General features: G+C 48.4%; 1 protein-coding gene across 1 annotated transcript in view; it reads right to left on the reverse strand.

Annotated features, from left to right (window-relative positions):
* Positions 1 to 4,893: 4,893 nt before the first annotated feature.
* PTH1R (parathyroid hormone 1 receptor) overlaps positions 4,894 to 27,524 on the reverse strand; it is a 94,302-nt gene continuing 71,671 nt past the window's right edge. The window contains exons 7-13 of the mRNA XM_077781366.2: positions 24,937 to 25,090; positions 17,416 to 17,476; positions 15,431 to 15,497; positions 11,099 to 11,193; positions 8,734 to 8,875; positions 8,240 to 8,281; positions 4,894 to 7,150 (exon numbers count right to left, since the gene is read on the reverse strand). Of these exons, the coding sequence (XP_077637492.1) occupies positions 6,788 to 7,150; positions 8,240 to 8,281; positions 8,734 to 8,875; positions 11,099 to 11,193; positions 15,431 to 15,497; positions 17,416 to 17,476; positions 24,937 to 25,090 (924 nt within the window). The 3' untranslated portion in view covers positions 4,894 to 6,787. The remainder of the gene's footprint in view (positions 7,151 to 8,239; positions 8,282 to 8,733; positions 8,876 to 11,098; positions 11,194 to 15,430; positions 15,498 to 17,415; positions 17,477 to 24,936; positions 25,091 to 27,524) is intronic.

Genomic DNA, 27,524 nt, shown 5'->3' on the forward strand with positions numbered 1-27,524 from the left:
GAAATGCTGGGCTGGAAACTCTTCCCTGCTCCGTGGGAAAGATTTCAGAGGAACCTGAGTTAATGTTTCTTTTAATGCTCCCTTGGGATCATCTTTCCTCTGCTTGACTCCCAAATCCTGGCAAAATGTTGATATTATTGGGAACTTTGTGTGCTCTGGGGCTACTGGAAACTTGGAAAACAGTGGGAAAAGCTGGAGGATCCGACTTTACATGCAAGGGAGGGAAGGGAAGGGAAGGGAAGGGAAGGGAAGGGAAGGGAAGGGAAGGGAAGGGAAGGGAAGGGAAGGGAAGGGAAGGGAAGGGAAGGGAAGGGAAGGGAAGGGAAGGGAAGGGAAGGGAAGGGAAGGGAAGGGAAGGGAAGGGAAGGGAAGGGAAGGGAAGGGAAGGGAAGGGAAGGGAAGGGAAGGGAAGGGAAGGGAAGGGAAAGGGAAGGGAAAGGGAAGGGAAGGGAAGGGAAGGGAAGGGAAGGGAAGGGAAGGAAAGGAAAGGAAAGGAAAGGAAAGGAAAGGAAAGGAAAGGAAAGGAAAGGAAAGGAAAGGAAAGGAAAGGAAAGGAAAGGAAAGGAAAGGAAAGGAAAGGAAAGGAAAGGAAAGGAAAGGAAAGGAAAGGAAAGGAAAGGAAAGGAAAGGAAAGGAAAGGAAAGGAAAGGAGAGGAACAGATAAATGGTATTGTTTTATGTCCAGCTGATCATTGGGTGTCCTTGGATTTAATCCCAACACTGAGCCTGGTCTGTAATTCTCAGCAGAGCATTTCTGGAGCTGCAGTTGGAAGCTGGATTTGAAATCCATTCGGCACATTGCACATGAGTTCTGAGCTGTGCTTTATCTCCAGAGCTGTTCTGCCTTTTCACTGCTCTGAGTTACCCCAGTTCCCCTCAGCCGTGCAGCTCCTGCCTCATCCCAAGGAATATCAAATCCACATCGGAGCTGCTTCCAGCCGTCCTGCCCCAGAACCCAGCTCAGAACATCTCTGCCCACTCCCTGGAGAGGTTTTATCCAGGACAGAGAATTGGGAAAAATCAGAATTCCAGACACTGTCCAGAGCCCAGCAGAGCACTCAGCAGGGCCCCAGAAAATAAACAAAAATAGGCTAAGATTTCTATTTTGTTGTTTGAAATCCTCCTGGAGTGGGGCACAAACACGAGCGTTTTCCCTGCTCTCTGTGCCCTTTTCCCATAAATCCACCAAGATTTAGGACTACTGGGGAGTCATCTCCCACCTTGGGATACCTGAACTCTGCCCCAGGTGTGACAAGTACAGCGAGACCCAGATGATCCAAGGAAATCACATTCCCATCCCAAAGCTCTGGATTGCTTTGGGAACTGCCAGTTGAGATTGGCTTTGAACCACGAACACTTTCCTCCAGCCAAATTTGCACCCACTTAAAAGGGGAAATTAAATCCTGAATTAAGTTATTTAAATAAGTTTTTGAGGTTGTTTTGGAGGGACAGTTGGGAAAAAAGAATTGAAGTGTGGGAAGAGAGTCCCAGAAGAAAAGCCTGTCTCCAAACAGTCCCAAACCTCTTAGAGAGCAAAGAGCAGCCAGTGAGGATTCCTGTCAGCACCGAGGGAAGGAAAACCAGGATTAGGAGATTTACCAAGGGCCATTAGAAGCCTTGACAGCAAATTAGTTTGGAGTTAATTGCTAACTGAAGCACATCTGGAGCTTTAAATGCCTCTGAGCTTTAAATGGCGAAGGAGGATCTGGGAGCACCAAGGAGGACCTGGGAAACACTGAGGAGAACCTGGGAAACACTGAGGAGGACCTGGGAAACACTGAGGAGAACCTGGGAACACCGAGGAGGACCTGGGAACACTGACAAGGACCTGGGAAACACTGAGGAGAACCTGGGAAACACCGAGGAGGACCTGGGAAACACTGAGGAGAACCTGGGAAACACTGAGGAGGACCTGGGAAACACTGAGGAGAACCTGGGAACACCGAGGAGGACCTGGGAAACACTGAGGAAAACCTGGGAACACCGAGGAGGACCTGGGAAACACTGAGGAGAACCTGGGAAACACTGAGGAGGACCTGGGAACACCGAGGAGGACCTGGGAACACCGAGGAGGATTTGGGAACACTGAGGAGGATTTGGGAACACTGAGGAGGACTTGGGAACACCAAGATGGACCTGGAAACACCGAGAAGGATTTCAAAACACGGAGGAGGACCTGGGAGCACTGAGGAGGACCTGGGAATACCAAGGAGGATTTGGGAACACCAAGGAGGACTTGGAAACACAGAGGAGGACCTGGGAACAGTGAGGAGGACCTAGAAATACCGAGGAGGACCTGGGAACATGGAGGGGGACCTGGGAAACACTGAGGAGAACCTGGGAACACCGAGGAGGACCTGGGAACACTGAGGAGGATTTGGGAACACCGAGGAGGATTTGGGAACACTGAGGAGGATTTGGGAACACTGAGGAGGATTTGGGAACATGGAGGAGGATTTGGGAACACTGAGGAGGATTTGGGAACACTGAGGAGGACCTGGGAACACCAAGATGGACCTGGAAACATCAAGGAGGACTTAGAAACATGAAGGAGGACTTGGGAACACCAAGGAGGATTTGGAAACATCAAGGAGGACTTGGAAACACAGAGAAGGACCTGGGAACAGTGAGGAGGACCTAGAAATACCGAGGAGGACCTGGGAACACTGAGGAGGACATGGGAACACAGAAGAGGACTTGGGAACACCAAGAAGGACCTGGGAACACCAAGGAGGACCTGGAATCATCAAGGAGGACCTGGAAACACTGAGGAGGACCTGGAAACACTGAGGAGGACCTGAGAACATCAAGGAGGACTTGGGAAAAGCGAGGAGGACATGTAAACCCAACCTATAAATGAGGTTTCTTAACTTTTTGAAACATCAGAATCTTAAATTAAAAGCCCTTTCAGTCACCAAGTTTGTCAAGACAACCAAGAGGAATAAAAACTTTGGAGATCTTCCCTTTCTGTGGATTTTCCTGGTTTAAAAAGTGGGAAATTCTTCCCAGCACTGTGGATGTTCCCTGACCTCCAGCTGATTGCCCATAAACAGAAAAACAAAGCCAATCCCTGGCTAAAAAATTTGACTTTTGGAGATCTTTGTGAACATTTTTGGCTCCAGAACAAGACAAGCAGCAGAGTTGAGGAATGATGAGGGGTAGGACAAGACATGATCTCATCCGAACTCGGACCAAGGGGAATGGAGAATGCAGGAAAACTTATCCAGGAGGAGCAGGACTGGTGAAACTGCTGCCAAAACTCATCCCGAAGAAATAAAAGGAAGATTAAACAGCTGTCAAATCCCAGAAAAGAGCGGGATCATGGAGCAAGGAATCCCAAGGAGTACTCTGCTGCTGTGGATGGGAATAGAAGAGGAACAATAGAGGAACCTGCCAGGGGTGAGATTCCCTGTCCGAGCCCAACACGTGGCTCTGGAGAAGAGGATGATGATCCAAGAGATTCCAGGGAGATTCCGTGTGAGCCAGTCAGCCGGAAGACTGCAATGCACAGCTCGGCTTGGGGAAGTGAGAGGTTCCATGGAAATACTCCATGGAGTATTTCCAGGTGTTTTCTAGGATGAGAGTTAGACAGGCACAGGTCTGGCACAAAGGAGGAGGGAAAACTAGGGAAAAACAGGGAACAGCTCTTTGGGATCTTTTCCTCCTCCTTGAAGTGAACTTGGGAAAGTTTCTTCCCCTACTTTCCAAGGTGGACAGGGCTTGGGGCAACCTGGGATAGTGGAAGGTGTCCCTGCCCATGGAATGAGATGGGCTTTAAGGTCCTTCCCAACCCAACTCGTTCTGGGATGATTCCATGACAACGATTCCATGGCAATGATTCCGTGGCAACGATTCCGTGACAACGATTCCATGGCAACGATTCCGTGGCAACGATTCCATGGCAACGATTCCATGACACCAATTCCATGGCAACAATTCCATGACAGTGATTCCATGGCAATGATTCCATGACAACAATTCCATGGCAATGACTCCATGCTGTTTGCTACACCCCAGCTCCAATCTGCTCTCTCCACTCCACGATCCCATGTTGGATCTGAACCAGGGTGGGCACAGCCCCTGTGATTCCTGCAGGATTTGTGGAGGGTAGCGGGTGAATCCTGAACAAATGAATCCTCCCCTCCACGGTTTCTGTTTCCCGTGGCCTTTGGGGCTGTGTTTCCACAGGAAAATCCCACAGGGGAGGGAATGTTATCCCAGGGGGACTCAGACCTTCGGATGGGGACAAACTCCCTGGGAAATGTCCTCAGCCCCTGGTGATGGAGGAAGGGAAGAGGAGCCTGCTCTGGATCCAGAGGCTCTGGCTAAGCCCCAACAGGATCATTCCATTTGTCCTTCCAGGGCAAATCCCACCCTCAAACTGGGGCTTCTTCTTTCTTTCCAGACATCCCAGCTCTGATTCTTCCTCACTAAAATCCAGGAGGGATGACCCTGGATCTCCAGATAATCCTGATCCATACACTCAATCAAGAGTTTGGGACCAGGAATGATGGGAGCACACTGTGACAAGCAGATCCTGCTGGGCCTTGGTGGCAGTTTTCCCCCTGTTTTGGGGTCAGCATTATCCCAATTTTTACACGGATGTTGCCCATGCACAAAAACATCCAGGAAATAAAAATCTATTTATGATTCACAATTCAAAGTATTTAAAAAAATATTTCTTCCCCCTGCACAACCCTAGTGCCTGTAATTTTTATTTTAATCCTAAATAATCCAGTATTGATTTCATTTCAGTGAGAGCTGTGTTTTAGGAGGGGGGATATGTTTGCTTATAAATAAATTTATGGCTTTTGCTGATTCCTTAAATTTCTGAGGGTTTGTCAAATGTTCTCAATCTTGAGTAAAAAACACAAGCAAAGAGTGAGTCACTGGTTGGGGTTTTTTGGTATTTTTGCTTTGTTCCAGCAGTGAAATGATAACTTAGAAATGTCTTTGAGCCAGAAAATCAGGAGGGGTAGAAGAAGAGAGCGGCAAAAAGGATTAAGTTTTGAAAAGTTGATATTTTGATTACTCTTATTTGGTGGGAAATGGTTATGATGAGGTTTGACTTCTTTTGATGAGGCTAAACAAGAAAAGAACATCACAAATAAATATTGGCTGCCAAAGATTTCTGTTCAGGACAAGAGGGACCGGCCTCAGGCTGTGCCAGGGAGGTTCAGGTTGGACACCAGGAGGAATTTCTCCAAGGAAAGGGTGGTCAGGCCTTGGAAGGAGCTGCCAGGGAGGTTTGGAGTGCCCATCCCTGGAGGTGTCCAAGGAATTCCTGGATCTGGCACTCAGAGCTCTGGTGGGCATCGGACACAGATCAGACTTGATGACCTTGGAGGGCTTTTCCAACCTCAGGGATTCTGGGATTCTGTAACCTCCAATAGATGGGGAGGAGCTCCAGCTTCTGTCAGAACCTCACAGTCACCACATCCACCACCAGGTGTGAATCCAAACCTTGGACTCGTCAAAGGGAGGAGATTTTTCCCTGGATTCCGCCGGGCTTTGGTCAGGCCCTAATCTGAGAAGTTGATAAAGATGTGGGACACAAAGTCAGGATCCCACCTGCTCTTCCTGACTTCCTTCAGAGTTTGGGGAAATTAATCCTTAATTAGCCCTCAGAAGAGCAGCTGGCTGCTGCTGGTGGAATCTTTCTCCTCATTAGGGTTTGGATTAATTGTCCAGAGAAACTGTGGATACTCCATCCCTGGCAGTGCCCAAGGCCAGGCTGGACAGGGCTTGGAGCAGCCTGGGACAGTGGGAGGTGTCCCTGCCATGGCAGGGGGTGGAATGAGGTGACCTTTAAGGTCTCTTCCAACCCAAACCATCCCAGAATTCCATGACCCCGTGGACCAGGACATTCAGAGGGCAGAGCAAGGAACAATCCCGAGATTTAAGACAGGATGGAAGCCGCTTTCCAGGGACACCCACAAAAAGGGAGGGCTGAGTTCTCCGCCCTGGGAGCTGATTTTAGCCACAACCACTGCTCTGGGATGTGCAAATTCCGTGCCCTTGGTGGTTCCCTCTTCACCTGCCCCTCTGGAAGAGCAGGAATGCCGCACATTCCGATAACCACATCCAACCCTAAAATTGTCCCGACTCCTGCCTTGCTCCCAGGACTCATGGAATGGAGAGGACAAACCCTTCCTGCATCCACGAGCTGTTAACCCTCCCCACCCCAGAGGAGCGAGAATTCCCAAGGGAAGAGGACCACGGGGCTTGTCGTACCCAACGCGTGACTGACGGATCACGGGGCCTTCCCCAACTCTGTGTGTGTCACCAGGCAGATCCACAGGCAGAGAACAAACCAAACCCAAGCCACGGACCCCCAGGGTGGCTTGTCCCCTCCCAGGGTGGCTTGTCCCCTCCCAGGACGATGGCACTGCACCCTCCCTGCACGCCTCCTGCCTTCCCGGGGGACGCTCCCGTCTTCCTTGGCCACCCCAACTCTCCGAGGGATCCAAGGACCGCGCAGGGCTTTGCAGCCCTCCCCGGCGAGCTCCCGGCATCTCCGGTGTCCAGCAGGTCTGGAGAGCTCTGTTGTCACCAGGAGAACCTGGATCACGGAATTCATGGATGGCATCACCCGCTGGCCACGTCGGTGGCTCACTTATTTGTTCCCCCCCCCCAAATAACTTAATCTGCCATTCCACGGAACAGAGGAGCTGCATGGAAACCCTTGGAATCCGCTGCATGGCCTGATGGTCTTTTCCCACTAAATGCTCTCCAGGAACCTTCTGTGCATCCTTTGGCTGATTTTTTTGTTCCCCTCCTCCTGTCTCTACATCACTGTCTCTCTCTCCTCTTCCACAAGGACCGTGGGTCTGTCTCCATCGTAAAGCCCGGAGCCGTTCAGGTACTCCTCATCTTTGTTGTACTGCTCCGGGCCGGAGGAAGGCATGGAATTCTCTGAAATGGAGCCATTTTTCACATAACCTGGCAAATTCCGGTGGCCGTTGAGGGTCCCTGGAATAAGTCTCGTGTTGAGGTGCAGGGCAAGCGCCCCTCTGGTGGCTACATTTGTGATGCTGGTGTGGGAAACCATTGGTCCATAACTGTAGGTTGTGCTCCCACTCCGGGCTTTCCTTTTAAAGTCAAGTGCTAAAGTCCACCTGCTCCATGACTTCTTTATTTCTGCTTGGACCTGAGGGGATTAAAAAAAAAAAAAAAAAAAAAGGAGGGGGAAAAAACCCTGTGAGTGGGAGAAGGAAAATGCTGGGAAAATGTGGATGGAATGGGTGGGAAACTCTGTGGGGGACTTGGAATTTCATGGTCTTTATGGGTCCCTTCCAAATCAGGAGATTCTGTGATTCCGTGGAATTGGAAAGAACGATGAATTCACATTAAATCTGCAATATCGATTAAATATTGGACACTGGGAAGTTTGAACGGCTGAAAATCTCTGGTCGGAAAGGCGAGGGATGCCCAAGGGTTAAGGGATGGAGAGCAGCACATCCGGGAGGGAATTGTCTCAATGTCCCATAAAAATCAAGTGTCAGTGGGAAAACTACCTTGAGAGGCACCTGAATCCTGAGAAATTTCCCTAGGATGGGAATTTTAGACTGGGTCTAACATAGATTGCTAAATTTAGGATGAGATCAATCCCCCTTAGTTTTTATCCTTGTTTCATCTGCAGAACACAAACAGTGATTTTGTAGTTTAATTTCCCCTTAAAATCCATAAGTTTAGGTCATAAATTCCCCTTAAAATACATAAATTTAGTTCATAAATTCCCTTTAAAATCCATAAATTTCATTTGATGCCAGTCTCTGGAAGTTCTTCCGTGGGGTGCAGCTACTGACTATCCACTTTCTTAATTAGCAGCAATAGAGGGAATGAATGGAAATGAGAAAATTAAAGTATATTATTCTGGAAATAGATTAAAAAAAAGTCAAAAGAGAAAATCCAGATTTTTTTGTTAATCAGTGACTCTATCAATCTGTTTTTCTAACTAATTTGAACTGAAGCAGCACTAAGCTTGAGGTAGGAAATTAAAAATGCCACTTTTTTTCCTCCATTAGCTGCTTCCAGTAGCTCATTTTTCAGTGCCACGTTGACCTGGGGGTTTTCCGCCGGAAAAAAATGAGGATTTGAATTTTTTTATTGGGACTGAGAGACCTTGGACTGCAAAATAAAGTTGTTCGTTGCAGAAAAATGAGGATGTGCTGATGTGCATCCACCTGGGAGTGGAATTAACCCAGGAAAGGAGGGAATGAAGATATTCACGACTCACCTCTCCATTGCAAAAACAGTATATGATGGCAACAAAAAATCCCTGGGAGGAGGAAGAAACAACAAATTAATGGGAATTTAGGGAAATTTGGGTCTCTTTCCTGCCCAGCACGCCCAGGTTTCTCTGAGACTGGGGACATTCAGAACCTGCTGAGGAAATGTGGGATTGTTCAGTGGGGCGGGAGAGGGGACAGGGAAAATTCCCTGTGGATGGAGCTCCTGGTGGACAAGGAGCCAGCAGAGGCCAAGAGGGGACAAGAGGCCAGTGGGATCCCGGGGTGCTTTGGGAAGAACATTTTTTTGCTGGACAGATTTCCCATTTTCTTGTTGCATTTTGCAAGTAGAAAACAGATTTGAGGGTAAAATGTTTTCAAATCCCCTCAAGAATTAATTCTAGTGGACTGTAAACCCAGCCCCGCTCCCAAAGGCAGCCGTGCACCCACATTTCCCTCCTCTCCCCGTTGGAATTCCCAGGTTTTCCCGGCGTTCCAGTACCTGGAAAGAGTTGAACAGCATTTCATAGTGCATTTGAACTTGCCAAAGAATCCCTGACACGTCTGTGTATGGCATAGCCATGAAAACAATATAGTGAACGCCAAACAGAGGCATAAGGACGAGGGTAGATTTCAGCAGCTTCCTGCAGGGAAAAAAGCGGGGGAAAAAGGGGAGAAAAAGGAAAAAAGAGGGGGAAAAGGAGGAAAAAGAGGAGAAAAAAAAAGAGTGGGAAAAATAAAGAGGGGGAAAATAAAAGAGGGGGGAAATAAAGAGGGGAAAATAAAGAGGGGGAAATAAAAGGGGGGGAAAATAAAAAAGGGGGGAAATAAAGAGGGGAAAATAAAGAGGGGGAAAATAAAGAGGGGGGAAAAAAGAGGGGGGAAATAAAAGAGGGGAGAAAATAAAGAGGGGGAAAATAAAAGAGGGGGAAATAAAAGAGGGGAAAAAATAAAGAGAAGGGGAAAATGAAAGAGGGGGAAATAAAAGGGGGGGGAATAAAAGAGGGGAAAATAAAAGAGGGGGAAAATAAAAGAGGGAAAAAAGAGCGGGAAAAAAGAGGGGGGGAAAGAGGGGAAAAAAGGAGGGGAAAAAAAGAGGGGGAAAAAATTTGAAAAAAAAGAGGGTGGAAAAAAAGAGGGGAAAAAAAAGAGGGGGAAAAAGAGGGGGGAAAAGAGGGGGAAAAAGGAATTAGTGCATGGATAAACCTCTCCAGCATCCCCAGCCCAGCCAGGTTTGTCACTGGGCACAAGTTGCTTGTGGTTTTCTCCCTGACCCCTTGGATATGGGATGTTTACACAGGTGCTGTGGAATTCCACCTGGAATTCCAATGGTTGGTTCATGCTCCAGCATGTGCCAGTCCAACCCTCAGCTTGTCCCTGTGTGACGCTGGAGGTGACATCACTGAGGTGGCTTTTCCAGCCTCTGACCAGCCCCAGGTTTGGGTCAGGATCATGAGGGGAAGGTGGAAAGAAGGAAAGGAATTCGTGCTGCGATTCCAGCCCTCAGGCTCCGACTGAAATCCATCAAATCCCCTTATCCCTAAAGGATGGCTCTCCATCTTCCCGTGGTCCTACACGACCTGCAGTGGCTGCCACTGCTTGGGCAGGAGGGTGGAGAACTGACTTCCAGAGGTCTTCTCCAACCTCAGCCACTCCCTTGAGGCAAGACTGGAAAATCCACCCTGGGTCAGTGTCTCCTGTGCAACGAGCAGATCTGGAGGAGAGGGAGGTGAGTTGGGAGTGGAATTGCTCCAGATATCCAGGGGAAGAGGACAGAGCAGAGGTGGACGCTCCTAGGAGGTGCTTTGAGCATCCCTTGGAAAAGCTCCTTTTGTCGGGAAGCAGCTCCACCTCAGCACGGATCAGCGCTGGGGATCCACGGAGGCACTAAAACCCGGAGTATTTGGCTGGGCTGGCCCTGCAGGGAGTCAGCTTTGCCTGGAAGTGACATTAATTGAGGGATTCGACCTCGTGCCAAGGGTTCCAGCAAGTCCCTGGGTGCAGCAGGGATCGGGAAGGGCAGGAATGGCTCCCAGAAATCCCCGGCACCGCCTCCGTCCAGCGCCTCCAAACCACCCAGGGAATTTAACACTTTAAAAGGAGCAGGCCGCATCCAAACCGTAATTAATGGCAAAGCTTCAGCCAGGGAGAAGTAAATAAATGCATAAATCAGAGCCCTGACAGGGCAGCGAGGAGAACCGGGAGGTGTTTTCCTGCCAAGTCTCCCTCCTGCCTCAAATGTGTGTTTGGAGAGGGGGGTGGGAGCAATGAGCTCGTGGCTTACATCCCAAACCATTCCGCTCTCCCCCCTTCCCAAGTGTCCTGTTGGGCAGTCCAGGAGATCCCGAAAAGCCTTGGGAGCTCTGAAGCAGCCGTGGTGTCCCAGCAATCTGATTTTTCCATCCAATTTTTGACCATGCTACAAATAACCTGAATTATCAAGGGAGACGAGCTGGCAGAACAAAGGAAAACCGAATGAAAAATGAAACGAAATTGGAATCTTTTTTTCATTTCAGCCAAGGCACTGAAACACCCGCTCAAGGGCAGGTTTAACCAATAGGCCAAGCTTAACAAAGCACAGGAGGAAAATAAAAATAAGCAAATAAACTGATACAAGTTTTACAGCCTTCAACAGCACAATGTTTTATTTCTGCACTTTGGGTTCAAAAACTGGCTGAAGAGCTGGAATTCCTCCCTAACTTCCAGCAGGCTGTATTTGAAAGGTTTAGGAAAATTTTAAATTGTTCTGGCTCATTCTGCATTACCACACTTGGGAGACAACAAACTTTTCAAGTTATTTTAGGCAGCACCAGTGTCACCCTGGGCTTTGCCCACAGCCAGGGGGGGACAGGACAGGTGACACTCACCTGTACTGTTGTCTCGAGTCGCACCTCCCTGCATTCGTCTCTCGGAGCTTGGTTGCGAGGACTCTGATAATATTGATAAAGAGAATAAAATTTACCTGCAGGGAAAAGAAAACAAACAACAAAGAAGTGAGAACCGTTAAAAAAAAAATAAAAACGGATGAAAATGGTGGAGTTGTTCAGTTGGTGTTTCCCCCAGATGAGGCAGGGGCTGGGGCTGGGGAGGAAGCTCCTCCTGTGGAAGGGATGAGCATTCCAGGGATGATCCAGGGGTTTTTAACCTTCACGGAGAATATGGAATTGCTCACAAGGTGCGGACATCTCACATGAAAACATCTGAGCCAGCCAGCCCAGCAGGCACCTGGAGAAGGCCAAAATGGGGTTTTATTTGTCTTTACAGCCCAGCTGGGATGAAGATCCATTCAGGATACCAGGAGCACTCGTAGGATGTCTTCCCACATTTCCATGTGCAAAAGGAAAGAGGAACAAGCCCATGGTGAAGATACAGAGTGGACCTAACTGGAGATGACAGCTCAAGAATGCAGAAGGGTAATGGAAACTGTTGGATTTGTCCCATATTCCCACTTCCTCTGGGAAGTGTTTAGGATGGAGCAGACAAGGACAGTCAGGGAATATCGTCTACTGCCTTTCAAGGAGACACATTTATGAACCCAACTCGTGGCCAGCTGATCAAGATAATTCCAGTGGTGCTTGAGCACCTTGGAACAGGCTGCCCCAGGAAGAGTGGAATCCCCATCCCGGGAAGTGGTGGAATCTCCATCCCGGGAAGTGGTGGAATCTCCATCCCGGGAAGTGGTGGAATCTCCATCCCGGGAAGTGGTGGAATCCCTATCCCGGGAAGTGGTGGAATCCCCATCCCGGGAAGTGGTGGAATCCCTATCCCGGGAAGTGGTGGAATCTCCATCCCGGGAAGTGGTGGAATCTCCATCCCGGGAAGTGGTGGAATCCCCATCCAAGAAAGTGGTGGAATCCCCATCCCGGGAAGTGGTGGAATCCCCATCCGAGAAAGTGGTGGAATCCCCATCCCGGGAAGTGGTGGAATCTCCATCTCAGGAAGTGGTGGAATCTCCATCCCGGGAAGTGGTGGAATCCCCATCCAAGAAAGTGGTGGAATCCCCATCCCGGGAAGTGGTGGAATCCCCATCCGAGAAAGTGGTGGAATCCCCATCCCGGGAAGTGGTGGAATCTCCATCCCGGGAAGTGGTGGAATCTCCATCCCGGGAAGTGGTGGAATCCCTATCCCGGGAAGTGGTGGAATCCCCATCCCGGGAAGTGGTGGAATCCCTATCCCGGGAAGTGGTGGAATCTCCATCTCAGGAAGTGGTGGAATCCCCATCCCGGGAAGTGGTGGAATCCCTATCCCGGGAAGTGGTGGAATCCCTATCCCGGGAAGTGGTGGAATCCCCATCCCGGGAAGTGGTGGAATCCCTATCCCGGGAAGTGGTGGAATCTCCATCTCAGGAAGTGGTGGAATCTCCATCCCGGGAAGTGGTGGAATCCCCATCCCGGGAAGTGGTGGAATCCCCATCCAAGAAAGTGGTGGAATCCCCATCCTGGGAAGTGGTGGAATCCCCATCCCGGGAAGTGGTGGAATCTCCATCCTGGGAAGTGGTGGAATCTCCATCTCAGGAAGTGGTGGAATCTCCATCCCGGGAAGTGGTGGAATCCCTATCCCGGGAAGTGGTGGAATCTCCATCCCGGGAAGTGGTGGAATCCCCATCCGAGAAAGTGGTGGAATCCCCATCCCGGGAAGTGGTGGAATCCCCATCCCGGGAAGTGGTGGAATCCCATGTGGATGTGGCATTTGGGGACCAGGGTTAGTGGTGGCCATGGTGGAGCTGAGGGAATGGTTGGACTTGATCTGGGAGAACATTCCCAACCTTCATGGCTCCTACAGGAACACGCTGAGGAAAATTTAACGGCAACGCCTCCTGGAGAGGAAAGGTGGGTTGGCACCGGGGAGATTCCCGTCTTTGGAGAGCTCTTCAGAGCTTGGCTTCCCTGGATTCCACCAGCTTCTGGCCCAGCCAAAGCCATCCGTGGGATTGTGGAGAGGGTACAGGCAGGACTGTCCTGTAACTGCACGGAGCAGATCCGCGTTGTTGGATAACGCCTTCGGATTCCTCTGGAGCCCTCAGCATTTCAAGACGTGGAATTACCACACCACACAGCGGCTCGGAGTTTTAGGGAGGGAGCACTGTGAACCTCAAGCTGGATGGTGCAGGAGACCTCCTTGGATTCATTTTGGTTGGAGCCAGAGCAGATCCATGTTCTAGCATTTCCATGGGACAGATTTCTCCACTGCAACCATTGAAGAGTCGTTCCCATGGACATTTATCCTCCCTGGGAAAACCAGGAATTCCCTGAGCTGCTGAGCCAGCAGGGGCTGGTTTGCCATGTCTTTGTCTGCTGTGGTTGGATTCCTCCTCCTTTGAGGATGTGCAAGCTTGTTTGGAACTCTTTTCCATAAAAAAAAAAAAAGCAGGGAAGGTTGTGCCACATCCTTTCTGTCACTGGGATATGCATGAAAATTCTCTCCCATATCCATTTCCTTGTTCTCACAAGGTTGGTGAGAATTTTGCACCCCTGCAATGCCATTCCCTCAGTTCCATTTGACTGAAATTTTCTGACTGACACAGGAATTATGAGAGAGGAATGGATAGAGCGACAGGCTGGGAAGGACAGAGCTTGGGGGCATTTAATTCCTTGGAAACCATCTGAAAGGGAAAAACCAAGCAGGATTTATGTCTCTATAAGAGCTTTTCCAGCTTTAAAGGCTCCGAAGCGGGATCTTGTTTTGCATTTGTCGGCAAAATTAAAGACGCCCTGCCTTATCACATCCAGGAGGGAAACTCCTCTGAGCTCCCTAAATGTGCTAAATTTGAAAAGAAAACCAGACAAACAAATCACATCCAAATTAGCAGAAAGTGGAGAGATTTTAAACCCCTCAGCCTCCAAAATCCCATCCAGAAAATGCAGGACTTAGTCCAGCATCGTGGGAATGGCAGAAGCAGCCAAATGAACAATACGAAACCACAGAAATTAAACAGATACAACCAACGGAATATTTTTGCATAATAAACAGCTGCATTTGCAAATTGCCAGGGCACAGCTTCCTGGAGAAACCTTGTTTTTCCAAGGATGAGCCTCAATTGGGCTCTTTGTCTTCTGCTAATTGGCCTGTAAATTAAATGCGCTGGGTAGCTGGAATTAATTTAATTGAACCATCTGAAATTTCTTCTCCAGCCTCTGCTGTTCCATTTCCAAAGATGTGGTCTCGGTGATGCTTTTCTTCCAAGGAATTGCTGGAGCCAGGTGGAGAAATTTCCACCAAAAGCATGAAACCCAGCCCCGTCCCCAAACCCCAAAAATCTCACCTAATGGCACAGATGAGCACATCCACCTCAGAAAATTTCCTGCTCTCTGCGTGTCTGGTGTTCTTCTCACCCACACTGAGCATCTTCCAAGGCCTCCTGATTTGGGAGGCAGGAGGAAGAGCCTGATTCCAAAGCTTCTTGACTGTGGAGATTCCTACCGGTTCCACTCGTGGATGAGTGGAAAGGGAGATGGGATTGAGGGGAGTGCATGAGCTCTTTTACATGGATTCCATCAGGAGACTGAGCAATGGAGAACCCCAAATGAAGAGGGGGGGGGAAGAGGGTAATTAATTAATTCATTAATAAGGACGTAGTTGAATTCACCATGTGCAGATAATGAACTCTTATAACGCCCTCTCCAGCTTTGGAGAGCTCCTCCTGTGTCGGGATAATATCACTTGGGTCCTCCGTTTCCCCTCTGGCTCTTGGGTGGGGGGTTGGAATAATCCACCCTCAGTGATTAAAGACCCAATCAAAGCTGGGATGGTTTAATTTCCCTTCCCACCTCAGGCTTCCCAAGCTTTTACCAGTTCAGGAATAACGGGATGACCCTGAAACACACCTGGGAAAAGCCTTGGTCCAGCTACAGACACCAAATTCCATCTCTTCCATCTGGAGATGCCTGGTAAAAGTGTGTCATGGCCCCAAGAGTTTCCAAGATCATCTGGGTTGGAAATATTGCCTTGGATGTTGTTTTCATTGGTGATTTTAGGGTCTCAACCCTGAAAATGTGGGATTTTTCTCTCCTTGAGGTCACTCACAAACCCTTCTGCCATATTCAGCTGCCAAAATTCCAGGCAGAACCCCTCAAAGTGGAGATGTAGGGACTATGACAAGGCAGGAGTTTTGATAGCAGGGTGATTAGAGCAGGAAATCCTGGATCAGCTCTTCCCAAGGACCCAAAGTTCTCCCAGCCCCTCACTCATCCCATACTCACCACGATAGCTGCCAGGATGGGCACCTGAATAATCCACTTTAAATTGCCAGCACTCAAGTCCCAACACCTGAGGAGAGATGGACATCCTGTCAGGAAATCTTTGGAAAAGCAATCAAGTTCCATTGGAAAAATCCCCCTGGAAGGATGAATTCCTCCAAAGCCTGGTGGAAGGACCTTGCTCTAACCCTGCCTGCACCCAGTGAGACTTTGGAATATCCCTTTTCCTGGTGTAAAGCTACTAAAAAATGAGAATATTCCTATGGAAGGGATGGTTTTTCTCTCCAGAGGGTGAAGCTCTTTCCAGCTCTTTCCACACCCATCCAGACTTGTCCCTTCTGGCCAGGAACGGATCCTTTTCCACTTCCTCGCTTCCTCACCAAATAAATCCCTACATTAAAAGGAATCCAGGTTTTATGAACACAGGAGAGGCTGAACGGATGTGGGATCACAGAACCCTGGAATGGGTTGGGTTGGAAGGGACCTTAAAGATGATTTAATTCCAAATCCCTGTCATGGGAGAGAGGTTGCTCCAAGCCTCCTCCAACCTGGCCTTGGACATTTCCAAGGATGAGGCAGCCACAGCGTCTCTGGGTGACCTGTGCCAGGACTTCCCCACTCTCACAGGGAAGAATTTTTCCCATTATCCCATCCATCCCTGCCCTCTGGCAGTGGGAAGCCATTCCCTGTGTCCCGTCCCTCCAGTTCCTGATGGATAATCCCTTCAGTTTCCCTGTAGGCCTTTTCAATCCTGGTTATGTCCCAGCTCATCGCAGGGGGTTGGATTAGATGACGTTTAAAGGTCTTTTCCAACCCAACCATTCCATGATTCCCCCTCGGAATAAACCTGCACAGCTTCCCATGGGGACAGGTGGTGATGGGGACAATGCTGGGGTTCCACACTTGCTTCCCGGGTTTCCTTCAGCCCTGCCCTTGTGGCCAAAATCCCCCCAAATCCTTTATCTCCATCCACCCCCAGTCCTCATCCCAGTGAGGATGAGGAGCTGGGAGGGCCAGCTGGTGAGGTGGATGTTGGAATGTTGGGATGTTTGGATCCAATCCTCCACCTGCCAAGAAGGGACAGGCTCTATTTGCTCCCAGGAGTCTCCAGCAGCCATTGGAAAAGCTGACTCAATGTTAATTATCCTGCTGGAATTCCCTCCAGCTCTGGAGAAAGGAAGGCCACAGGTTTTTCCTTATCTGATCCTGATCACCCCCACGTGGCAGCTGCAGTTCTCCCAGGCCATCTCCTCAGGCAAAGAGAGGCTGGAAAGCCACCGGTGCTCCCTGGAACCTCTGCGAGGATGAGCCGGTGTCAGGGATGTGTCACCCTTCAGCAGCTCTGCTGACCCACCCGCCCAAGCCTGGAGCTGGAATCCCCTTTGGAAAGCAGCGGCTTCCCATGCGAAGCCGTTTGGGAATGCCTGGGAACCCTCAGATGGAGCACCCTGGGAACATGGAAGCGCTTGTGTGGTCAAGCCTACGAGTTTTGGGGGAACAGCCAGGTTGGACAGGGCTTGGAGCAACCTGGGACAGTGGAAGGAGTCCCTGACCATGGCAGAGGGTGGAATGGGATGAGCTTTAAAGTCTCTTTCAACCCAAACCATCCTGGGATTGTGAAATCCATGGAGGAGTTGCAGTTCTACCTCTCCACCATGACCAAACCCTCTCTGACTGTGCTGCAGCTGCTGTGTCCCAAATTCATTCCTGCTCATTCAGGATTTTAAGGATCCCTGTCTCGTCCCTGCCCAGCTGTGACACAGTCCCTTTATCCCCAGGGATAACAACGGCAGGTATTCCCATTCATTGGATCCTGCAAAATGAAAGGAAAAACTATCCTTCCCTTCCATCCACCACCCTCCTCCAAAAGTTAATGATGCCAGAGTAGAATTCCAGCTTTGCCTGGTTCTTTTTCCTTTTAGATTCACCCCTAAATCCCACAAGACTTTGCACGTAAGAGGGAGAGAAGGAAACCCGGTGGGACTTACTCTGTGTCGGCCAGAGTGGCTCTGACGCTGGCCCACACTGTGACAAACACAGCAGGGAGTCCTGGAAAAGAACACAGGTGACACAAGGTCAGTGGGGACCGAAGGCTCCGGCACCGAAATTCCAGGTGGACTGGGATAGGGGAAGGTGGAAGGAGTGGCTTTCCATTTTTCAGGCATAATTGAGAATTGGAAAAGCTGAGCTTTCACATCCGAGAGCTGAACTGGTTCAGTTTGGGGTGCCCACAATGAAGACATTGAGGGGATGGAATGTGTCCAGGGAAGGAAAAGGAGTTGGGAAGGGGCTGGAAAATTCCAGGGAGTTGGGAAAGGGCTCAGCAGGGAGAAAAGGGGGATCAGGGGGGACCCTGTGGCTCTGCACAGCTCCTGCCAGGAGGGGACAGCCGGGGGAACAGGGACAGGAGGAGAGGGAACGGCCTCAGGCTGGGCCAGGGGAGGTCAGGGTGGATTTTGGGAAAATGCTTTCCCAAAAGGAGCTGTTACACACTCGGACTGCCCAGGGCAGCAGGGGGTCCCCATCCCTTGAGGGATTTAAATCCCTGTGGATGTGGCACTTGAGGACATGGTCAGGGGTGGCCTTGGCAGTGCTGGGAATGGTTGGACTCGATGATCTCCGAGGCCTGAGAGTGCTGGAACCTGAGAGACTGAAACCAGCTTTGGCCAGTTCATCCCATGGGAAACAGAGAACTCTGCTCTGGAGCCGGGCTGGGAGAGCTGGGAATGTTCTCCTGGAGAAGCTCCAGGGAGAGCTCAGAGCCCTTCCAGGACCTGAGGGGCTCCAGGAGAGCTGGAGAGGGACTGAGGACAAGGATGGAGGGACAGGACACAGGGAATGGCTCCCACTGCCAGAGGGCAGGGATGGGTGGGAGATTGGGAATTAGGAATTCCTGGCTGGGATGGAATTCCCAGAGCAGCTGTGGCTGCCCCTGGATACCTGGCAGTGCCCAAGGCCAGGCTGGACATTGGGGCTTGGAGCCCCTTGGGACAGCGGGGGTGTCCCTGCCCATGGTAAAAGGTGGAATGGGATGATCCTCAAGACCCCTTTCAACTGAAATATTCCATGATTCCGATGTTTTTTTTTCAGAAATCCTTCTCTAAGATATTTCCTTCCTTCCTTCCCATCATGGAAAGGCAGAGCAGGAGTCAGGCTCCGGCAGTTTCTCCCAGAAAATCCCTGGATGGATTGGAAGATCTGTTAAATATGGGAGAGCTGCTGCACAAAGCAGAGAAATGCTAAAATTCAGGATTATGTTCCAAAATATCCAGCCAAATGTCATTCCCAAAGGAACCATCCTGATTTCAGCACAGTTACCCCAGGCCATCATCTTTTCCCTATGAAACGTGGAAAAAAAAATCCCCCAATATCCAAAAGCAACCTTGTATTTATTTTTTTTTGGGTCCAGTTATTTGTAAAACCGAGTCCCCTACTGGCTTCCCTGAAAAAGCAGGATCCAATCCACAGTAGCTTCCACAAATTTGGGAAGAATGACCCCTTTCAGGTGGAAAAAAAATTATTAAAAAATAAATAAAGGCAACATTTATCAGCGGGGACTGTGAAGAGGCTGTTCCCAGTCTAAGCTCACTGGGGCTCGGGGATAAGCCCAGGCTTAACTTTCAGCATGCACTTAAGTCTCATTAGGGTGCTTAAAGGTTTTCCTGACCACGGGGTGTGGAGCAGGGACGGCTGTGTCCCAAACCCAGGGACAACGGGGCCCTTATCCAGGCTGGGAGCTGGGAATGCCGAGGTAATATAAGAAAGCATAAATAATTAAACACAGAGCCTCACTCAGGCCCAGCGCTCCTACAAAGCCACATTTGTAAGGAATTCATCCCGCTCCACAATTCCCTGTGCTGCCAGCACTGGGAAGAAAATCCTTGACCTGTCGCACCGGGAACTTGGAGCGAGGGAAGTGAGGGCTCGGGGAAGCTCTTTGCTCCTCCCTGCCATCCACCTATCCATGGAAAGTAGGGCAGGCTCTGGAAAATCATCCAAGGTTTAAATGGATTGGATTTTTTGGCGCTCTTTCGGTTTATGTCGACTGAGGAACTGCCATGTCCATGAAATACGGGATATTCCCACTGCAGCAAAGCTCTGCGTCTGAAGGATGGATTTTTTTGGAGATTTGGATATATTTGACAGGAATTTGTTCCTCTCTTGCCTGTCCTGAGCTTCAGAAGATACAATTCCCATTCTTAGAAATCCTGTAACATGGGACTTTGAGCTCCTAAACAATAAAAAAATACCCAGGGGAAAACAGGTATCCCTAAAAATCCCAGCATGTGCATGGATGGATGGAAGGATGGATGGATGGATGGATGGATGGATAATGGATGGATGGATGGATGGATGGATGGATGGATGGATGATGGATGGATGGATGGATGGATGGATGGATGATGGATGGATGGATGGATGGATAGATGATGGATAATGGATGGATGGATGATGGATGATGGATGGATGGATGGATGGATGGATGGATGGATGGATGATGGATGATGGATGGATGGATGGATGGATGATGGATGGATGGATGAGGGATGGATGGACAGATGGATACATGCATGCACGGATACATGGATGCATGGATGGATGGATGGATGGATACATGGATACATGGATGCATGGATGGATGGATACATGGATACATGGATGCACGGATACATGGATGCATGGATGGATGGATGGATGGATGGATACATGGATGCATGGATTCATGGATGCATGGATGGATGGATGGATGCATGGATTCATGGATGCATGGATACATGGATACATGGATGCATGGATGGATGGATGGATGGATGCATGGATACATGGATGCATGGATGGATGTCCTTCCCCTCCAGCCCAGCCCCGCCGTGCCGTGAGCGACTTGTACAGAATCCACATTGTATGCGCTGTGCATTTCCAGCCACACACACAGTGTGTACAATGCAGGTGCTATAAAGTCAGGAATCTCCCCAGCAGCCGGAAAATGGGAAAGATCTGCTGGCCACCCCACCCCTTCGAGAGCTTTTCCTGTGTCCATGTCTCCCAGCAGCTGGAAAATGGGTTTCATGCGTGTGGAATTTGGGAGTGACTGCTGGAAGGGAGTTTAGGAATAAAGCCCTTGTGTAGGTCTGAGAATTCTGGTCTCAATTCCCTGGGATTTAAAAGCTTCTCTGAGGAACAATGCCTGTGTTTTATGAGTCCCTCTGTGTCCCTTTTTCCTGATGTTTAATGGGAATAACAATAATACTTTTAAGGCCTCTAGTCCTGCTTGGTACAAATTTTTCAGGGAAGGATTATTCCTGCTTGGATAAACACGCAGGGATCATCATCATGGATTTTTGAGGCACCACCCACCATCCTTTTAACTTTTCCGGGTGTCCCTGCAATCCCCAGCTTGCTGAAATCCAGGGCAGCCCAGCCGTGCGTGTGGGAATTAATGTGGTGTGAAGGAAAAAGGCCAATGGAATCAGCTTGGATTTCCTGGCTATTGGTCATGGTACCTAAACTTCCTTCAAAAAACAGCTGCAGGGAGCTGGGAGTCTCCCAGGGGATTTATTGTTGCCCGTACTGTAAATATTTATTTATTTTTGGGTGGGTGCTGGCATGGAGCGAGTTCCTTTCCGTCAGCAGGGTCTCCCTTGGAAGAAGGGAGTTGAGGACTTTGATGGAGTTTGTGCCAGTGAGGATGTGGGTTGAAAATACTGGACAGAAGTCCATGGAGATGACATCAAAGAATTGCTCTTTGTCCTGCTTTTCCCAGAAATAAGATGTTGTAGGGTGATTTTTGCTCCCTGTTTCCACCTTGGAGTTTTCCAGGCAGGACAAATTCAATGCTGATTATTGCCAGAATATTCCAGTTTTTTTTGGGGGGGTAATCTGTCTTTTTGGTGGAATAATTATTTATTCCTGATTCCCTGTCACTCATTGCTGCGGTGTGGGCAGGATCCAGTGCCCGCTGCAGGGAACTGGAATTTTTCCACTGTCTCCAGTGGCTCCTGGATTGGTTTGCCCTTTCCAGTGCCCAAAAATTATCCAAACAATCCGCCTGAGCGGGTGTCTGTGTGGACATTATCATCCCAATCCAAACAAAGCAATCCCAGCCACCTCCGGGAGGGATCGAGTGTTCTCATTCCAGAGGAATTTCCACGGGCAGCCTCAGGCTCCTGGAAGCGCAGGGATGCTGGCTGTTGTGACAGGTGTGCCTCCAGCCCTGTGGTCGCTCCGATAAAATGATTATTCCCTGGCAGAACTTGGGAGGGCTAACCAGAGCAATCCCCGCCTGTCCCAGCTTTTTCCTTTGGTTTTGCTTGTTAAACACATGGCATTATTTTCCTGCTGCTTCCCTCTCCTCCCAAATTCCCTCTGGGAAATGGCTCCTTTTAAGTCTGCTCTTTGCAGTTTAATGTTATTATTTGAGAGGGAACTTTTACACAGCCTGAAGGTTTGGAGGAAGATGAGTTTATTTCTCTTTTCTAATTTAATTTAGTTGGGGTTTTGTTCATTTGCTTTAGAAAAGAGGTGCCATCCAAAGCCCTCTCCGTCCCTCAGCAGCTGAGATAAGAAATGCCAAATCCCCAAAATAGAATCCCAGAACCATCTGGGTGATGAGGGACCTTAAATCCCATCTCATTCCACCCCCTGCCAAGGGCAGGGACAACTTCCACTGCCCCAGGTTGCTCCAAGCCCCATCAAATATCTCTTAGTTTGTTGATTTCCCCAAAATTTTTCCAGCTGTCCAGGACTAGGCTTTTCCTGAGAGATGGATTCCCACTTTGGAATATTTCTATATTTACACTTCCCATCATTATCATCTGTCAGCACCAGCAGTTTCTGAGCTATGGAGCAGCTGGACAGGAGGTTTGGAAGCAGCTCCTTCCCCATATCCCATTTGGGAAGGAAAAAGGCTGGAGAGAGCCCTGCCCCGGAGCATTGAATCCCAAAAATCTGCAATCCTTCATAAACTCAGTTCTGTGTGCCCTGCCTGTTCTGAGCCCCACCCTTCGAGACAGCCACCAACTTTTTTCCATAAAAAATCTCAGTCTGGAATCGGGTGGGGGTGGTGCACACCTGAACCTCGTCCTAAAATGCAGTCAGGAGGTGGCCAGGTGGATCTGGGATATGGAATTTGGGAAGTGGTGCTGTGCCAGGTAACCACAGCCCCCCAGGTTTTCCTGATGTAACTCCCGTATAATCCTGCACCCCATTATCCTTCCTTGCATCCTCAAGGATCATCGGAAACATTCCCTGTTCTCCTCCCAACCTCCAGACTCTGAGACAACTGTGGGCAGTTGTTTTATTGTCCCAGCACCTCGTAACTCCTGGGAAGCCAAAATTAAAGCCAGGAGTGAACAGAAATCCCATTCTCCTCCGAAATGTGCGCGCCCAAAACGTCTTCTCCTAATGAGCCCCTTCCCTGCACCCACATCCCGCCCCTTTCTCGTTACTCAGGGAAAAGATGCCCAAGTTGAAAGAAAAGGAAAATAAAAACCTCTTCCCCACAAATTGCAGGTTTCCAGTGGTGCTCCAAGGCTCAGGAGACCTCAAGGATTTGAACCAGCTGAGGTTTGCGTGAGGAAATCAGAGCCTGGGGCTCTCATTGGGAGCAGATGCTCAAAACCTCCCACAGATTTCTGCCCCTCCAGCTCAGCACTGGCTCCCCAGCAGGAGATCCTGGGAAGAGGTGGGGATGAATCCCTGAAATTGGCTGTCCCATCCCAAATTTAGCCCTCGCATTTCCTGCCCTGGAAGGGTGGCAAAATGTGAAGGTGGTGAGGCACCACCAGGGCAGCTGTGGGTGCCCCTGGATCCCTGGAATGTCCAAGGCCAGGTTGGACAGGGCTTGGAGCACCTGGGACAGTGGGAGGTGTCCCTGCCATGGCAGGGGTGGCACTGGGTGGGATTTGGGGTCCCTCCCAACCCAAACCCATCCTGGGATTCCCTGGCTCTTTGTGCTGCCTCTCCAAGCCTGGGCTGATCCTTCTGGAGACCCTGGAAGAGCCACAGTGAAAACACCACCATCCCAGAATGATAACACCAAAATTCCCAAATGATAACACCACCATCCCAGAATGATAACACCAAAATTCCCAAATGATAACACCACCATCCCAGAATGATAACACCAAAATTCCTGAATGATAACACCACCATCCCAGAATGATAACACCAAAATTCTGGAATGATAACACCACCATCCCAGAATGATAACACCAAAATTCCCAAATGATAACACCACCATCCCAGAATGATAACACCAAAATTCCCAAATGATAACACCACCATCCCAGAATGATAACACCAAAATTCCCAAATGATAACACCACAATTCCAGAATGATGACACCAAAATTCCAAAATGATAACACCAAAATTCCTGAATGATAACACCACCATCCCAGAATGATAACACCAAAATTCCCAAATGATAACACCACCATCCCAGAATGATAACACCAAAATTCCCAAATGATAACACCACAATTCCAGAATGATGACACCAAAATTCCAAAATGATAACACCAAAATTCCTGAATGATAACACCACCATCCCAGAATGATAACACCAAAATTCCGGAATGATAACACCACAATTCCAGAATGATAACACCAAAATTCCCAAATGATAACACCACCATCCCAGAATGATAACACCAAAATTCCCAAATGATAACACCACCATCCCAGAATGATAACACCAAAATTCTGGAATGATAACACCACAATTCCCGAATGATAACACCAAAATTCCCAAATGATAACACCACCATCCCAGAATGATAACACCAAAATTCCCAAATGATAACACCACAATTCCAGAATGATAACACCAAAATTCCCAAATGATAACACCACCATCCCAGAATGATAACACCAAAATTCCTGAAGGATAGAGGCTTCCCAGTGTTGGAATTCGAAATATAAGGAATTCATAGAATTTTGAATTTGTAAATCAAAGTTTAGAAAACAAAGGATTGGATTTAAGACTTTAGAAAAAAGCTTTTAAACTTGGGTCTTGGAAATAAAAATGTAGATTTATAGTTTAAAGTAAAGACATGTTAAACTAAGTACAAGAATGTTTAGAGTTTTAGAGATACAGAAAAAATAAAAGTAGTTATGGAAGTGAACAAAAAATCAGATTATAGTATTATAAGTTTGTGTATTATAGTATAATTAAGAAAGTTTATATTGTAATATAAGTTTATAAGACAAAATATTTAAAGACTATGTTATTTAAAAAAAATTATTATTAGTGTTTTATCAATCAATAACTCCTTAAAAAATCTTATAATTAAATGCCTTCTGATTTTTTTAAAAACCAACTCAAAAGTCCCATGTCTAACTTATTCAAAACTCCCCACAAAAAAAAATTTATCACTTCCCAGGATGGAAATCCTGTCCTTGGAGGAGTCCCCTGACGCTCATCCTGCCTCCATCCCCTCTCCCACATTTCTGTACATCCACAGTTTCTTTCAGGAACCACCTCCAAGAGCAGGAGCAGCCATGACTTACCCCAGCCAAATAATGTGAATCCCCAGAGATATTTCTTCTCCGAGAAAAATGCCATGAAGATGAGGCTGTGGAGATAGAGCCCTTCCACCAGGATCCAGTAGTAATTGGTAGCCAGGAAGTAGAGGAAGAAGGTGACAGCTACTTTACAGCCCACCTGCAGCGACCACAGAAGGACAGAGAAGGAACAAGGGGTGAAACTCCTGTGCTGCGCAAATACGTTGAGGTGGGGTGAGGAGACAAGGTGGAGAGAGGAAATAAATCAGAAAAATCTGTTTCAGGGTTTTTTTATGAGGAGGAAAATCTGTTGAAGAGCAGGAAAGATGGACTGTTGGGAAAAGAACTCCTGAGCCAAAGGTGATTTTTCCTACAGCAGATGAGTTGGGAAATAGAGAAAAAGAGATGGTGGCCTGATCCTGTGCTCTTCCAACCCGGTGATGAGGGGCTCACGCACTTCCTAGAGCAGTTGGGGTTCATCTTTTCCCTGTGTTCCATCTTTTCCCTGTGTTCCATCTCTTCCCTGAGTTTCATCTTTTCCCTGTGTTCCATCTTTTCCCTGTGTTCCATCTTTTCCCTGTGTTCCATCTCTTCCCTGAGTTTCATCTTTTCCCTGTGTTCCATCTTTTCCCTGTGTTCCATCTCTTCCCTGAGTTTCATCTTTTCCCTGTGTTTCATCTTTTCCCTGTGTTCCATCTTTTCCCTGTGTTCCATCTTTTCCTTGTGTTCCATCTCTTCCCTGAGTTTCATCTTTTCCCTGTGTTCCATCTTTTCCCTGTGTTCCATCTTTTCCCTGTGTTCCATCTCTTCCCTGTGTTTCATCTTTTCCCTGTGTTCCATCTTTTCCCTGTGTTCCATCTTTTCCCTGTGTTCCATCTCTTCCCTGAGTTTCATCTTTTCCCTGTGTTCCATCTCTTCCCTGTGTTCCATCTTTTCCCTGTGTTCCATCTTTTCCCTGTGTTCCATCTTTTCCCTGTGTTCCATCTCTTCCCTGAGTTTCATCTTTTCCCTGTGTTCCTTGTCCATGCCGGAGGCCAAAGGGCCTTGGCCAAGTTGTCCCGGTCTGGGTGTCCTGCAGTTGGAATTACAACTCCTTCCTCAGCTCATGGAGCGACCGAGGTGGGATGGAGTCACCCCATCCTGTCAGGGATGTCCACCGGATCCCCCAGGGTTGTTTGTCTGTCCTCAACAACCGGGAACGGCTGCAGACGGCTCCTGCTGCCTTCGGAGCCAGGCGCTCCAAGAGCAAACGGGACCTGGAGGTTTTTCCCTGGAAATCCCAAGGTGTCCCACCTGAGCTGCACGGTGAACATCTGGGAGAGACTTCCAGGACATCCTGATGTTAAAGCTGAGCTCTTGCTCCGTGCTGAGCTGAAATCCTTTAATTTTTTGGGAGCAAAACCCTGACTGTGGCCCAACACTCCCTTTGGGCAAAGCCATCCTTCTTCCCAACTTCTCAGCTCCAGGAGAGACAGGCTGCAAAATGTTGGTGCCACTTTGCTCTCGTCAATGTGGATATCCTTGGAGTCTGGGAAGTTGGATTTCCCAGGAATTCTGTGGCTGCCACATCCCTTGGCACATTTTTGTGCTGTCCCTTCCTTTAAGAGGAATACAAAGGACTGACAGAAAATGCCAATATAATACCTTGGAAATAAAAAGAGAATTTTTTTTTTTTATCCTGGCACAGCTCTTTTGCTAATTTTTTATCCATCAATATACATATCTATACATATATTTGCATATTGATAAGATATACATACATGACACTCATTTTCTTTCATAGACAGAGGGAGTTAAAATAGATTAATTAAAAATCCCCCTAAATTAATTGGTATTTTTTATATTTATAAAAAATTCCCATCTAGATTTGATAATATTTCCTGTATTTATTTTTTATATTTATTGCCTCAGGCAGGGAATGTGAGTCACTTATTGCAAAGTTCACACTCCATTTGGAAACAAAAGAAATCCATTGTCGCCTTCATCGCTTGTTTGCCTTGCAATTCCGAAGAGTAGAAAATGCCATTAAGTGCTAATATCCAAAGAATGCCATAGATTATCCTAATTATTTCTTATAATGAGCCCGGCAAGAGGAGAAACTCCAAACAATGCAGTGAAACATTTTGTGTTCTTCCCTAAAAAATGAGAGTTTTGGAGCGTGCTGAGTGAGGCTCTGTAAATTGATGACACGGATCTCCGGGATGGGAAAGGAGCACAATGACAAAGCTCCAGTTGGGACACTTGGATGCACAGTGGGACATTCCCAAACCCTCTGATTTTTCACAGGGTGTTGCTGGTCCATGGTTGTAACACGAGCTGGGAAAGACTTGAGAAGTCAAGCAAATCCATAGACAGGAAGTTTATCCCAGAATTCTTCAGGCTGGAAAAGACCTCCAAGACCATCGAGTCCCAGAATCCTTGAGGTTGGAAAAGACCTCCAAGACCATTGAGTCCGTGATCTGCCTGATCCCCACCAGAGCACCAAGTACCACATCCAGGAATTCCTTGGACAACTCCAGGGGTGGGGACTCCAAACCTCCCTGGGCATTTCTAAGGCCCAGCCACCCTTTCCATAGGGAAATTCCTCCTGGTGC

The sequence above is a fragment of the Lonchura striata genome, chromosome 2 (genome assembly GCF_050655825.1).
Source record: "Lonchura striata isolate lonStrDom1 chromosome 2, ASM5065582v1, whole genome shotgun sequence".
NCBI lineage: Eukaryota > Metazoa > Chordata > Aves > Passeriformes > Estrildidae > Lonchura > Lonchura striata.